General features: G+C 38.7%; 1 protein-coding gene across 1 annotated transcript; it reads left to right on the top strand.

Annotated features, from left to right (window-relative positions):
- Positions 1 to 6599: 6599 nt before the first annotated feature.
- LOC137295346 (probable glutamate receptor) lies at positions 6600 to 15908 on the top strand. Its single transcript, XM_067826660.1, has 6 exons — positions 6600 to 6722; positions 7517 to 7687; positions 12573 to 12885; positions 13438 to 13505; positions 14177 to 14442; positions 15686 to 15908. Exons 1-6 carry the CDS (start codon positions 6600 to 6602, stop codon positions 15906 to 15908), a joined length of 1164 nt encoding a protein of 387 aa, XP_067682761.1.
- Positions 15909 to 16766: the final 858 nt, after the last annotated feature.

Below are 16766 nucleotides of genomic sequence, written 5' to 3'. Positions count from 1 at the left end.
GGATGCAGTGGATTCGGTGTAGATTCTAACATCGTTATCAAGCAAATGATGCATAATTCAGTATATCCTACAAGCCAACGGTAAACCATCTACAAGTAAAAAAGAAGAACCTTCAGGCGTTTTCTACAACATTCAGTGCCAATGTGGTGACTCATACGGCACCCATGAAGAGCCACCTCCTCGTGGTGGGTGCTGGGTAACGCTAAGTGCTCTTCTCCCGTGTGGACCCGGGACAGAATGTGTCCACAGCACCCCATTGCTGGTCGTAAGAGGCGACCAAATTGGGCAACCTGTTTGCCGTGGGTTGCGTCCCGTGTCGGTGGAGGACGGTAGTCTGGTGGTTGAGGACAGTGGGAGACTGAACCATTTTGCTCTTACTGCTCAACACACCACTTTGGCCCTTACTTCACCTAGACGGGTGGTAGAACTGGCCCAGTTCTATCAATCGGCTGGTCACGCCAAGCCCTGAGCTACAGCTATGCTCAAAATTTATGAAACTGTTAATTTGCTTTTTCATGCTTGGTTATTTTGAGTTTGTAATTTCAAATGTATCATTTTATGTATCTTTTTGCCTAGAGTCGTATACCCAGAAGGCGGTGGCTCATGGGCCAATCTGGTGGAACTATTAATCTATTAATTTTTCTGCTGGAGTATATCGTCCGGGTATCCTTGGTGCTGCAAGCTGGAGATCCGCTTGTTTTTAGCATTGTCCTTGTGATACTCCGTGGTGGGTGGGGAGCCCGGATGATGAACCAATAAATACTAACCATGGAATACCAAACCCCTACCAAAAACACAAAACGTCCACTTGACATTGATTCTGATAATACTGCACACAGATCCACTAAATCAATTGACTACTGGCCGCGCTTTGTCGTAATTGAGATCTAGACTCTTGCGTTCAGGTGCTTTACTTGTTGAATGCAGTAAACGGCAGCAAGCCACTAACCTGATGGCGATTGAATCGTTTGTGAACATTCCTGTGTTGGTCTCAGCACACAGAACCTTGAACACCAGTAAAGAAATAGTGCGAGACCGTGACCACTTGTTTGCTGACATGACAGAATTTGATATCGTGTCAGAAATGAAGGATCAAGGAGTCACTTATGTTAAGCGATGCCAAAGTCGTAGAAATAATGAAACCGTACAAACAAACACATACCTGTTTTCCTTTTCGTGTCCGATTGCTCCAAAATCAATAAAGGCTGGCTACTGTAACATCAATGTGTATACTTACATTCACAATCCTTTAAGATGCTTTAAATGCCAAAGATACGGCCATGGTGTCAATACATGTAAATCATCGGTTACATGTGCTCACTGTAGTGAGAAAACTCATACGACGGATGACTGCACCAGCACTTTAAAAAATGTACCAATTGTGAAGGAAATCACTCATCGTTCTCAAAGGAGTGTCCCATTTGGAAACAGCAAATGGAAATCAACAAAATAAAATTTACACAAGACATTAGTTTTGCTGAAGCCAAAAAACAAGTGCAAAAATTTGAACTCAAGGAAACGTATGCTTCCGTATCTCGGTCACCATCTGATACAGCCAAAATAACCAAAATGTCTATAAGCTGTCAAACTAACTGGACATGGATAAATACCGATTCCCCTCAGATTCTGTCACCCGAAATATCCACTCAGACTGCGGAAGTACTTCCAGAGCCATCCCGTATTCAGGATGCATCTATATCTAAGGCATCTAAATCCCAGTCACATTCTAAATTTGATTCTGAACCAAATGTGAAAGACATTGCAAAGCAGCCAGTAAAATCAAGAAATGTATCTTCACAAAAATGTCAGAGTGGCAGAGCCTCGAAAGGTTCAACAAATAAAACCCAGCTGTTCAACAAATATGGATCGTTGGAGGACATGGATGTGTCCGAAACCATCCCCCACAGGGCACATAGCTTGTCGCCCTCTAGAAAGGCAAGGGGTAGGTCCCCAATAAATCCTCCGAAAAAATAGTTTCTTCAACCATTCTACAGTGGAACTGCAGAGGCCTTAAAAATAACATTCATGAACTTCATCTACTAGACCAGGATATTCAACCATCTGCGATCTGTTTACAAGAAACGTATCTGAGACAAACAGATTCTATAAACTTACGTCAGTTCAACACATATCATTGTTATTCTCCCCCAGGTGATAAAGCCACTGGTGGATCCTCCATTCTTGTAAGACATGACGTTATCCACAGCCCTGTGATGCTCAAAACAAATCTCCAAGCAGTTGCAGTGCGCCTTACTTTGAACATTACACTTACTCTGTGTTCATTGTACATTCCGCCATCATCGACTCTCCTTTTAGTTGATCTTCAATCTCTCTATGATGAACTACCAAAACCATGTGCACTCGTGGGTGATTTGAATGGCCACAACCCACTCTGGGGGAGTACAACCACAAACACAAAAGGTAAAATTCTGGAGGATTTTATTATGAATTATGTATATTCAATGATGGTACAGACACGTATTTACATCCTGGTACAGGAACATATTCAGCTCTTGATTTGTCAATAACTGACTCCAACGTACTAAATGAATTTGAATGGTCAGTCCGCGATGATCTTTGTGGAAGTGACCATTTTCCTACTTTTTTTAAATCTGTAACTCCATCTGATGTTCCTCCATGTTCAAGATGGAATTTTAAAAAGGCTAACTGGCATTTATATGAGAAATTGTGTCTTGACAAACTGAACTTTTTATTGATGTTCCTGATGCTATCAAATGTTTTTCTGATGAACTGAATTACATAGCTGATGACTGTATACCAAAGTCCCCTGCAGTTCCACATATCCGGAAACCATGGTTTAACCATGAATGCAAACAAGCTAGGAAGGCAAGGAAAAAAGCAGAACATTATTTCCGTCGCCATCCTATGGTGCATAATTTAAATAAATTTAAAATTTTAAATGCTAAAGCACGGCGTACATTTAAACAGAGTAAACGCCAATCTTGGCAAAATTATGTATCCAAAATAAATTCTCGGACACCCATGTCCAAGGTATGGAACATGGTCCAGAAAATTAAAGGTAAAGGTACTAAATCTGCTGTCCATCATCTTAAACATGGAGATCAATTACTTACTGATAAATCAGATATTGCTAATAAACTGGGCGAAACTCTCGCTAAACATTCTTCCTCTTCGCATTATACACCTAAATTTCAGCAATATCAAAAACAGCAAGAAAAGAAAATTATTAATTTCAATTCAGATAATGGGGAAGATTATAATGAAACATTTTCTATTCATGAACTCCATACTGCTCTTGATCAAGCTCATGACACTGCTACAGGAGCTGATAACATACACTATCAACTCTTGAAGCATTTACCAGAATCCTTTTTAGAGACGCTCTTATCAATTTTTGATGATATTTGGACTTCCGGGAAATTTCCTTCTTCATGGCGTGATGCTATAGTAGTACCAATACCTAAACCTGGACGTGATCATACGGATCCATCCAATTATCGTCCGATTTCATTAACTAGCTGTGTTTGCAAGACCATGGAACGCATGATAAATAATCGACTTGTTTGGTACTTGGAAACAAACAACCTTATCACAGATATACAATGTGGTTTCCGTAAAAACAGAAGTACCATTGATCACTTAGTGCGTTTAGAATCATTTGTGAAAAACTCGCTGATCAATAAACAACATGCTGTGTCTATCTTTTTTGATCTTGAGAAGGCATATGACACAACCTGGAAGTATGGCATTCTGAGAGATTTACACGATTTTGGTTTGCGAGGTCGTTTGCCTGAATTCATAGCCAAAGTTTTAAATAACAGACAATTTCAAGTCCGAGTAGGTTCTACCCTGTCTGATCATTACATTCAGGACCAGGGTGTTCCACAAGGCAGTATTTTGTCTGTCACACTTTTTAGTATAAAGATAAACAGTTTATCGAAGGTTTTAAGCGATTCAATTGATGGATCGTTATTTGTGGATGATTTTAATATTTCTTGTGGTGGTAAAAATATGCATACCATTGAACGGCAATTGCAGTTGTGTTTAAACAAGATTAATAAATGGTGTCTTGAAAACGGCTTTAAATTTTCTAAATCGAAAACTAACTGCATACATTTTTGTCGTAAATATAAACCCCACAAAGACCCTGAACTATCTCTTGATGGCACGCCAATTAAAGTTGTGAAGGAAGCCAAGTTTTTGGGTCTAATCTTTGATTCACACTTAACTTTTTTACCCTATATTAAATCCCTTAAAACTAAATGCCTGAAAGCACTTGACTTATTGAAAGTGGTTTCAAATTCTAAATGGGGAGGGGATCAAGCTACCCTTCTCCATCTATATCGATCTCTCGTGCGTTCTAAACTTGATTATGGCTCAATCGTCTATGATGGAGCCTGCAAAAGCAACTTAAAACTATTAGATTGTGTCCATCATCAAGGTCTACGACTTTGTCTTGGGTCTTTTAGAACTTCACCTGTTGACAGTCTCTATGTTGAGGCTGATGAACCATCTCTTGAGCAGCGCCGTATAAAGTTAGCTTTACAGTACACTACTAAATTATACTCTAATGAATCTAACCCTGCATATAATTGTGTTTTCAATCCCCTTTATGAGGAATTATACAACAAAAAGTCTTCTCTTGTCCCGCCACTAGGACATAGAATTAAACCCTTTCTTTCTGCTGCCGGCATTGAGCTGGAAAACATAGCTCCCTCCCGTCTTCTTTCTTCTCCTCCTTGGCAGTTGGTCAGGCCCCAATTGGACCTAACATTGACCACATTTAAGAAATCAGAAACCAATGAATTACAATATACACAAGAATATAATCAATTAAAACGTAAATATAGCAATTATAAATCCTTATTTACAGATGGGTCCAAGGACGGTGCCGCAGTTGCTTGTGCCACTGTCATTGGATCCAGAACAATATCTTCTAAATTATACCAGACAATAGTTCTATTTTTACAGCTGAAGCTAATGCCATATTAACGGCCCTCAAATATATTCAAAGACACCCGAAACGTAAACAGTATATAATATATTCCGACTCTCTTTCCTGCCTTCAGGCTATTAAAAATATGTCTTGTAAACATCCACTTTTAATTGAAATTATTGAATTGTATAATGATCTTGCAACTGGCCAATACGACATCGTCTTCTGTTGGTTACCCAGCCATGTAGGGATCTCTGGTAACACATTGGCTGACCTTGCTGCTAAAGCAGCACTCAACAAATCTGTGACACCACTGCCTATTCCTTACAGTGATTACAAAGCTAGGATTAGAACTTACACCCGTGATCTGATGCAGAAGAAGTGGGACACCCAAGTAGGTATAAATAAATTGCGTGAAATCAAACCATATATTGGTTACACCTACTTGGGTTGTCAATCCAGATTTGAAGAGGTTATTTTAAGACGATGTCGTATTGGCCATACACGATATACTCATGTATACTTGTTAAAAGGTGAGGATCCTCCGTTTTGTATCCCTTGTGATGAGAGAATCACGGTCAAGCATATCCTGCTTGACTGTATTGAATTCTCCATCACAAGGGATAAATATTTCAATGTGAAAACTGTCAAGGATCTTTTTAACACTGTTAATTCTCATTTAATCATTGGTTTTTTAAAAGAAATTGATTTCTTGGTTGAATTATGATTAGTATGTGCTGTAAATAGATGTATTTTAATGATTGGTAGTTTATATTAGTAACTTGAATTGTTAGTGGCTGTACCCTCAAAGGAGGTTGAAGTATTGTAAAATTATTGTCCTCCTGAGAGGGTACGTAAGTCCACAAACATTCACAGTAAATTTAAATCTACCAGGTTTTTAATCGTAGTATTCTTGTTGTTTTAAATTTGGCTAACCTTTGGTACAATCGCCAGCAGCTGAGGGGATGATGTAAATCCAACTAGGGTCCATGTAGGTAGCAAAGGTACTGTAAGTCCCCATGGTCCCTAGTGTGGTGATCTACCTTCAGTTGTTGGCGATCTATAGTCTGTTTTTATATTGTATTGTCTAAATAGTGCGGGGGGTACTGTAGTTACAATGTTAAGCAAAGGATACAAAAAGTATTTCAAGGATATATAGAACCTCTTGTATAAGTGAAGACAAGCTTAAGAATGACTTGGGTATTATTTCAACATTATTTTGTATTCATCTAATGTGTTTCGGCGCAGATATCGTAATGAGGGCATTCTGCACCATTCTGTCACCAGAAGCATGGAAGACATACACGGTCATAACTACTGCAGGTGGGTAGCAAAGAACCAAACGGTTGTGCGAAACAAACAAGCAAAGAAATAAACTTTCATTTCCAAATATTGTAAAACTATGTAACTGGAATTTTGAAAAAAAATGTAAACACACCAAGAGAATCACATTCTTCATGCCATTTACATGAAATAAGCTCCGAATTGATAATATTCACAAATCTACTCATTTGAAACGAAATTTCCCTCTGACCTCAAGATGTGTGAATGTCACAAAAGTTATCTCGTGATTGAGATGAATGATGTGCACTGACAGAGGCTAATGCTTTCAGGGAATATCCACATCCCTTGTGACACTACGTCTTCACCATCTACAGCAATGATTTTCACAGTTTACGACATGACTGGCGAGAATGGGACTGAAAATATTGACCTAGACAGCATCTACAAATTCCATCGAGAGAAACACCTCAACCTGCTTGTCATGTGTTCTTCTAAATGTATCATTGAACTCCTCCATCAGGTACAACATGTCTCAACATATTAAGCGTAATGCTTAACACGATTAATACAATTGAGATGAGCAGAATTAATACCATGAACATTTTCATAAATTCAACGGATATACTCGAATCGTTACACTGTTAGAAAAGGACCAGATTTGTGTACCACTATCTCGCATGATAAACGTAAGGAAAAATGGAGATTTGCACATCGGACAATTGTTTCAAAAACACTTACATATCTGTATTCAGGGGTTTAGGATAACTGTCAAAAATGAAAGCCAAGTCTCATCTGACTTTCAATGAGAAAGCAGTACGCGAAATGCTGTCCAAAAGGACACCCAGTGTGCTATCCACAAATCCGTTCTTTATGCACTTTCTTTTTACAGAATCAAAACAAGGTTATTTGCCCATGGCGTTTAATCTAGTTCTCAGGAAGAGCGATAGCAATATGCATCGGTAACCATTATCTCATCTGAACCTCAAGCAACAGAGGCCAGTGAGAAAGTTACATATAGGCAGTACTAGCCATAAAGATTCAGAGTTTCAAGGACAAAAACAAAACAAACCCTACCAGTGTGATCTCAAATGTCCAGTGTTCATATTCCACAACTTTTAAGGTAAGCGTAACACTTCCGCCCTCCCTCTCAAAGTCTCAAAATAAGTTAAATTACCCGCTTTCAAAATGCGTTATAAGCTTATTGTCCAGACATTGATGAAGGTGACTACAACTCAGCTCAGAACATTTCAAAATGTCATGCAAAAATACTAAAATCCGTTTATGCTCATTAGTTACAAAATAATCTTTGCATAGGCCCATCTGGCGGAGACAGACATGATGAAGGATGAAAAGCAGGTGGTGTCCAGGTGGCTGGTCATACCTACTTCAGGGACTGTGAAAGACATCGCTACAACTCGTGAAACCATCAAGACAACTCAGCTGATCATTTTGGAGGCCATCACCATCCGCCATTTTTCTTCTCATGTGAGCCAATGTGGGATATAGAGTTTGGATACGTGCAATCGAGAGATTAAGAAAACGACCTCGATGCATGTCATCTATCCCAGTTGCCTAGAGTGATGGTTAAGATGTTAAACAGTGGATTATCTCATCCAGACTCGATTATTTTCAGACCTCTGTCATACAGCTAGAATATGACTGAGTGTGGCATAAAATTGCATACAAACCAACGCTAGTAATAGCTTAACCCTTGTCACGTTAAGATGGCATAATGACATAAGGCAAATTAGGATTACTGTTCCTATGCAAGTACCTGACACCTAACATCTCATATTGACCATGTGCTTCTCGTGCGTACATTGGGTGGAGAATGTTCACTTCCTTCTTTCAGAATATGTCAAGTGGGGATTTGTTCTCCTTTGTTGACCTTTATTGGGTGAATGGAACCGAAAACAAAAGGGAGTTACATGCTTTAGGCGCCTTAAGAAACAAGGAATGGTCGACGATTGAGAATACTTTATACCCTAAAGACAAACATGGATTCCATAACAAATTGCTAACTGTAGCAGTGTTGGAGGTAAGTAGAAATGTATTTTAATAATGTAAGTGCTTAGTCCGAATCGTAGTATTTCGAAATTGACAATGTTCGCGAGATATACTCAATTCTAACTAGGGTCTTCTGTAGCATTTCTCACACGTGCCGGGAACTAAATGTAGTCAAAATGACGAAACCACTTTCAGTGAGTTTTAAACTCCAGAATGTCTATCAACCAACAAAAAACTGCTATGAAGTAGCGTCATGAGGTCGCCAGTAACATTTCCTCCGAACTAACGACATTCACTATCTATCAGTTATAGAATATTATCACAATCACATCGTTTAGTCTGACCAAACAGATTAAATTATGTGATTTGAAACTGATCATAATTTCGTTAAATTGCACTCAATTTTAACAATGGTTTTAGAGCCCGCCGTTTGTTATCCGAAGAGAGATGAATGATTCCGTCATCTACAGTGGAGTTTGCATAGATCTGCTAAACGAACTAGCACGGAGGCTTAGTTTCAGGTACAAGTGCTCTGGTTATATCCGACCAACAGATCTGGAGATTTAAGATTGTTCTTGTGTATTAATGTGCCCTTGTACATATTATTACTATCACATTTCGCTTGCTTGAAAGTTCAAAGCATTAGCTCTAAACTTAAGCTTCACTTTCGTAAAGTCCGTATAATCACACGATGCTGAGAGTTAGGATTTTGAAACCACCAGGTTCAACATCGTGGAGACAGAAGATGGTGAATTTGGCAATCTGGTGGACGGCAAATGGACTGGTTTAATTGGACAGCTGGTTGAAAAGGTAGATTACGTACAAAGGGTGTGTTAAATTGTTATTTTTTACGGTGATGTTCCTAATTTATGTGGACTTTTTAAAAATGTTTCTAACCACCCTATTTTAGGATATTTAAATGAAATAATCAGACACTTTGAGAATATTTAGATTTGTAAATCGAAGATTATTGGACTGATATGTTAGTGGTTCTGAACATCACATTTATTGTATTCACTGGATTTTAAATGGAAGGACGCTTTCCCGCGGCCGATAGCTGCAACATTGCTAATGCGTTAAGCGATATTCACACACACACACACACAAAGAGAGAGAGAGCGAGAGAGAAAATATTGTCAAATTCATAATACGTATAATGTACGCATATAGCCACAAGTGAGTGAGTGAGTGAGTTTAGTTTTACGTCGCACTTAGCAATATTCCAGCTATATGGCGACGGTCTGTAAATAATCGAGTCTGGACCAGACAATCCAGTGATCAACAACATGAGCATCGATCTGCGCAATTGGGAACCGATGACATGTGTCAACCAAGTCAGCTAGTCTGACCACCCGATCCCGTTAGTCGCCTCTTACGACAAGCATAGTCACCTTTTATGGCAAGCATGGGTTGCTGAAGGCCTATTCTACCCCGGGACCTTCACGGGTCTATAGCCACAAGAGAGACAATGAACGGAGGAATGGTACTAGGGAACTAACGAAAACTGAGCAACATGTGTTTCACACAAAAATAAAGATAAAATATTAATGTTCTGCTCCTCCAAAAATTGTACTTGAAAGCCGTAACCCCAAACGATCTAACAACACCTAACTATTTAAGGTCAAATGTTGAAGTGCCGCTGTTATTTGCTGCATGCACCAAACCAAAGTCCCAAACCATCTAAGGTCAGTATAAACCCCCGTTAATCTTAGTATATATGTTCTTTTAAATTGTATGCTTGACTGTGCTGAATTCTTCAACATACGGGATAAATAATTAAATATCAAAACAATGTAGGACCGTTTTAATAATGTTAATTATCATTTAATCATCGATTTTTCAAGGAAATAAATTTGTTAAAAGAATTTTGATAACTTTGATTGTCAGTGGCTGTACATTCGCGGGGGGTTGAAGTATTGTAAAATTATTATCCTCCTGACAAGGCACGTAAGTCCCCATACTCCAAAAGTAAATTTCAAACTTACCAGGATATTAAGCGTAGGATGTTTTTACTCCAGTCATAAGAGGTGATGTAAATCCAACTTGGGTCCATGCAGGTAGTAAAGGTAGTGTCAGTAACCATGGTCTCTAGTATGGTTGTTTGCGATCTACAGCCCGTGTTCTGTATTGTACTGTCTTCTCTATTATTACAGTGTTTCAGTTATAAAGGCCGAGCGGGACAACTTAAGAATGGCCAGCGAGTCCTAACTTGACACACAGAAGGGAGCAAGCTACAAAGACATATATTTTTCATGCAGAAATTTCTGGCGAATTTTTTTTCCTGCAGAAATTTCTGGCAGAATGTTTTTCCTGCAGAAATTTCTGGCAGAATTTTTTTATTTCACTACCAGAATTATCTTAATTTAACAAACTTAGAGAGTATAAGTAATGATACTGCTGCGTGAGTGGTAGTTTCATGTTTAGTCCAAGTAATAAGCACTTAGCGTGATCAACGGATCTGATATTTTTATTTCGCTAACAGAATTATCTTAGCTGAATAAGATTAAACACCATCGTTATATAATTTAATATAGACTTTCTGTAAAATACTCGGTTGTCTGGTACTAATAGGCTTTAAACAGGGGAAACGACATCATTTAAAGAAAGCCTATATTAAATTATATAACGATGGTGTTTAATCTTATTCAGCTAAGATAATTCTGTTACCGTGATCAACTGATCAGATATTTTTATTTCGCTAAGTGCTTATTACTTGGACTAAACATGAAACTACCACTCACGCAGCAGTATCATTACTTATACTCTCTAATTTTGTTAAAATAAGATAATTCTGGTAGTGAAATAAAACATTTCTGCCAAAAGTTTCTGCAGGAAAAAAATTCTGCCAGAAATTTCTGCAGGAAAAAAAATTCGCCAGAAATTTCTGCAGGAAAAACATTCTGCCAGAAATTTCTGCAGGAAAAAAAATTCGCCAGAAATTTCTGCAGGAAAAAAAATCTGCCAGAAATTTCTGCAGAAATGCATTTTCAGAGCCAATTTGTGAGCTTATTAACACGTGAACACACTGACACATGAACGTTTCGTGTTCATCTCCTCGAGATCTTTCCAATGATATAAAATATGTCTTTGTAGCTTGCTCCCTTCTGTGTGTCAAGTTAGGACTCGCTGGTCATTCCTAATTCCATTCCATTCCATTCCTTTATACATGCTAGTTTTATATTCATATCTGTGATACTCTAGTATTTGACTGTCCTTCGTTGACACGTGTTCCTAATTTTTAGTCTTTTTAAATCTATACCCTGTTTGATATGGTGGACATATTGCCGATGTGACTCACGTTAAATGACCCCAGTGTCATAATCATGATCAGACTGATAGCTTGGGAGTAAGTATTGTTGAATGTAGTTTCTATTATGAAATCATACATAAGCGTTTTAATAAACTAGACATAAATGATAGGTCCTTTCAATGCCTTATAATCGGTTGATAAAGCTATTTACATATTATCCAACGAATGCCATATAAAATCCTTAGACGCAACGTTTGTTTCCCATGTTTTCCTCCGTAAAAATCTACCATCGAAGGACATTAAAAACACTTGGCTACCTCAGATATGAACTCAAAACTAGCTTTGCATATAACACATTGTAATTAAAACGGACAATGCGATATAAAACACAAGGTAGAAACTGCCAACAACTGAAGGTAGATCACCATGCGAGGGTCCATGAGGACTTACAGTACCTTTGCTTGTAGCAACAGACATAAGGGATAAATGTAAAAACACTTTCGGATCTTTTTAACACAGTTATTACTCATTTAATTATTGGAATTTAAAAGAAATTCGTTTTCTTGTTGAATTGTAATTGATATGTTCTGTAGATAGTTGTATTTTAATGATTGGTACTGTAGATTAGAAACATAGATTATTAGTGGCCGTACCCTCTTGGAAGGGTACGTAAGTCCAAAACTTTTCAAAGTCAATTTATACTTACTAGGGTCCATGCAGGTAGCAAAGGTACTGTAAGTCCCCATGGTCCCTAGTGTGGCGATCTACCTTCTATTGTTGGCGATCTATGGCCTGTTTTATACTGTATTGTCCATATAATGATTTCAGTTTTAACTTTCCACGCTAGTTTTAATGCTATTTGTGATATTCTAGTTGTTTTACTGTCCTTCGTTGACAGATGTTTACCATATGCATACAGTTCACTTAAGTGTCACGATATGGCTGAGATATTGCCGATGTAACGTTAAATGTTAACTCAGTCACTTGTAGCAACAATCATTTATTTCATTAAGTTTACGGTAGACCATGTTACTATCAGTAACCCAGCAGTGTCTCTTCTTGCGTGTAGGAAGTTTGTCTGATTCCTTCATGTTTTATTTCCATTTCTTGCAGAGAGCAGATTTGGTTGGTGCTCCTATTGCAATCACCAAACCACGAGAGGAAGTTGTGGATTTCACTGTTCCGTACTTTTACGTCAAAACGGGCATCATCATAAAGACGCCACCAGCAACGACTTTGTTCACGCTTATCTCCCCTTTCCACTACAAGGTCCACGTGTGCTTGGCCATAGCACTTGTCTTGTCAACGACTTTCGTACTGATCCTCGAAGTGGTGACTGCGAAATGTTTTCTGTACAGGCCAGTTGACAAACTGAGACGTTACGGAGATTCTACCTTCCACGTCTTTGGCTCCCTTGTGTATCAGGGTATGTAACTACTTCGTGTGTGTTTACTAATAGACTTACTCCTGTGTTATTGGACCTGATTCAGTCTTGTTTTCAATGCACTGAGTGACACTGAAACACAACTTAACAACTTAAATTAATTCATTTAGACTGCCCATGTTTGAAATGCTCAGAAGCACAATAATAACTTTGCCGCGATTGCTTTTTTCTGTTATATCTAACATACATGAAATATAAATAAGTTAGACAAATGTATAGACAAAGTATTTGCACGTGTTTTCAAAGTTTCATACATGGCACGTTATAGTGATGGCCGGTTACAATAAACCATACCGTCGAAGCTATCCGGGAGGGTTGAAATGAAAGTTTTGTGACCAGTGTGACCGAAATATTTTGTTTCAACAACTCTTTATTATCGTAAAGGAGGTGATTACATACCATCGATGACGTCGACGCGTATCCTCCTGAGTGCCTGGCTGCTATTCTCAGTCGTCCTCTCCGCGACTTACAACGGAAACCTGACAGCATCCATTACTGGCGGGAAGCAAAAGCTTCCCTTTTCTACCCTTGCAGAGTTGGCTCAGCAGGAAACGTATACCTGGGGTTTCGACGGGGGATCTAGCTACCTTTCCCTTTTCAGGGTAAGGGCTTACACTTGTACCGGATGCCACTGCTCGTAGGTTCGAATCCAAGATGCGACCGTCTCTTTGGTCCGTCTTCACAATGCACGTCTCTTAGTCCATGGCACGCGTTACTTGTCGTTTCGTACCATGTTCAGTCGATGAAGCGTTATCTGAGAAAATGACTTTGGTTTCAAAACGAGAAATTTATCAAATGTACACACTCAAATTTCACACTTAGTAAAGGTAAATTAAAAAATAAACTGAAGCAAAGGACAACTAGTATATAATGATAAACTCTTTTTCACAAATTGCCTGGACTTAGATTGGTTAGATACATCACCTTAAAAAACGGCACGCTTTACGCCAAATTGTCACGGTTAAAAGAACTGAAAGTGTAAGTTCACTTTCATGTGGAATGGTACTTGTACATCAGTTACGGTGTGGAACTTTGTGAGGGAAACATTTGGAGTTTTTTTATGAAGGTATTAAAGACACCTCAGCTAAAAACCGTTTCGTTGATTTGTGGATATGTTCAGAGAAAGAAATATTGAACGTCAGTGCTAAAGAATACCATCTCTTGACCATCCACAGAATCATAGCTGTGATAATTATGTGAATGGATCACTGAAGAGTAGTGATGACAGCGGGTGTTTGCGAAAACGGTTAGCATCCACGCTATGCATTTGCAGGACTCCAACCTCAGCGACGTTCAGGCCATATGGCAGGGTATACAGAACAACCGAGATGAGGACCCAGATGTGTTGACCGTGGATAATGACGTGCACATGCGTAGAGTATTGGAAGACCGCTATGCATTCATTGGGGATGAAGCCTTTCTCGATCTATGGAAAGGCAAGAGTTGTGATTTTCAAATGGTGGAACAACAGTTTGACTTATTGCAGATTGCACTTGGTCTGCCAAAGAACAGTACACACACCAAGGTCTTCTCAGATGTGTAAGTAATGTCATATTAATGTCTTTACGTACTCGTAAAGGAAGATATCAGGGACAAAAACCTTTCCAGTAAACTTCAGACGCAAGCACACTGGTGGATTTAAAATAATGTTACGTAAATTGCCAGTGATGTTCACTCAAAATGTAGGCAGTAGCATACAAATGAAAACAAAAGAACTGAAACGAATGTTTTATATATTTTCGATTTTGTTAAGAGTCTACATATGTCATATGAATGAGTGAATGATATATTTCCCTTGTGTCAGTTAACGTCAGTTTGAATATTAAGAAACTGCATCACTGTGAGTGACCCAATCAGGGTAACCCACTACATTTTACGTTAAATATCTGTATCCAAAAGGATTTCATGAGTGCCATAATCCAACACAAACGCGTCCATTCTGTTATTAAACAATAATTTTTACAAAACGTTAGTCGTTAGTGCATGAGGTCTTGGAAATAACATATCACAAAATCATTCTCAAATTCGATAATGTAGAATTAATGCTTAAAGTCACCCATAGAATAGGCGTGTCAAAATCAGTTACAAGCCAAGGATCGAGATCACTGTAAATGTGGGATACCGAACACCAAAATAAAAAACAAAAACTGAATCTGTCGCACATCAGGGGCTCTGCTCTCCACATGCTGGTGGCCTGTATGGCCGACATTATGTTATGATAGGCAGTATAGGCAACATGGTCTGCCAAAATGCATAACACAGCCTCTCCAACGGCCACTCCATTACATTCATCCAACCCCACCGCCTCATTGCACCCCACACAGATGCAGATGCATCTGTTAGTTACGATAATATAATACTCTTGTTGGTACATAAATCCCACTACATCCGTTGTACATTCATAGCCTAATATTATTTCAGTTGTAGTATATATGTGCTTTCAGTGTATGGCTAGCTTTAACTAAATTAACTAACGGCTGAAGGGATGGTATAAATCCAGCTAGGATTCGTGCAGGAAGCACGATGGTGATCTAACTTCAGTTGGTGACTGACTATATATTGCCTGTTTTATATTATATTGCCATCTAGAGTTATGTATTTTAGTGTTAAATACGAGTTTTAAATTGATTTACTAGTTGCTGTACTGTCCTTTGCTGACAGGTTTCTATAATTTACCTTCATTTATTGTAGAACTTGTTGTAGTCACGATATGGCTGAAATATTGCCGATATGACTAAAAATCTTAACTCACTCAACCACATACCCTTTCGTCTACTTTCAGGGTGCATGTCATATTTGAAAGTGGTCTCCCACGCTTATGGTACAATCGATGGAAGCCCAAAGTCCAGTGTGAGATACAGAAGAGACACCCCTACACTGTTGACTTATTGGCATTACAAAGTCTCTTCTACTTGGCTGGTTTGGGCGTTGCCCTGGCTGTGGTCGTGCTTGTTGCTGAAATCCTGCATACAAGAAACTGTAAAAAGACAAGACGTACTGGATAGAGTGGCGAGATGGAGCTTTGTGTGCCTCTTTCGATTCCCATGATATTTTGTGTGGTACTGTACACAGGAAAGGGCAGAATTACACATGAGGTCAGTTTTGCGAACTGGCGTTAAAATTCTGATGAAGGCGGCGGTGATGTGAGGAGAGGTTGTGCAACATGGACGACTTACGTGCTCGGCCATTAATCTGCTCAGCGAGGCATATCCAGCGCCAGCTACGTGATAAGGGAGGCAATTCTGAACACTTTGACCTTCAATCGTTCAAACTGATGAGGAACATTTGCTATTCATATGTTTCATTAATCTGTCCAGTTATAAAACATCAGGTTGAAGTCTAGTTTATAGTCAATAGATAGTCTAAATTAAAATTTTCTGTTGTTAATTGTAACATACGTGTACTTTAAATGTATGGCTAGATGTGTGTAATTTGCTAACAACTGAAGGGATGATGTAAATCCATCTAGGGCCCATGCAGGAAGCAAATGTACTGTAAGTCCCCATGGCCCCTAGTATGGTGATATGCCTTTCGTTGTTCTCAATTTGCAGCTCATTTTCATAGTGTATTGTCATCTGTAGTTAAACTGTTTTAGACTTAATTAGATTGTTTTACATTGTTTATAAATCCGTGATACCCTAGTAGTTCTACTGTTCTTCGTCAACAGGGTTTTAGGTTCTAATTTTCCTGATATACATTGTAATTGTTTATTGTTCTCATCACGATATCGCTGCTGTGTGGCCGATGTGATGATAAATATAACTCGCTCACTAAGAGCATGTCGCATTTGCCTCAGCTGTGAAAAAAGCCGTTGTCCGGTAATCTAGCAGATGTTCTGGATCCAACGACAGTGGCACAAGCCA

Source organism: Haliotis asinina, chromosome 8 (genome assembly GCF_037392515.1).
Source record: "Haliotis asinina isolate JCU_RB_2024 chromosome 8, JCU_Hal_asi_v2, whole genome shotgun sequence".
In the NCBI taxonomy this organism is placed as follows: Eukaryota; Metazoa; Mollusca; class Gastropoda; order Lepetellida; family Haliotidae; genus Haliotis; species Haliotis asinina.
Note: the sequence above shows the minus strand (reverse complement) of the source record. Positions and strands in the feature narration are given on the sequence as shown.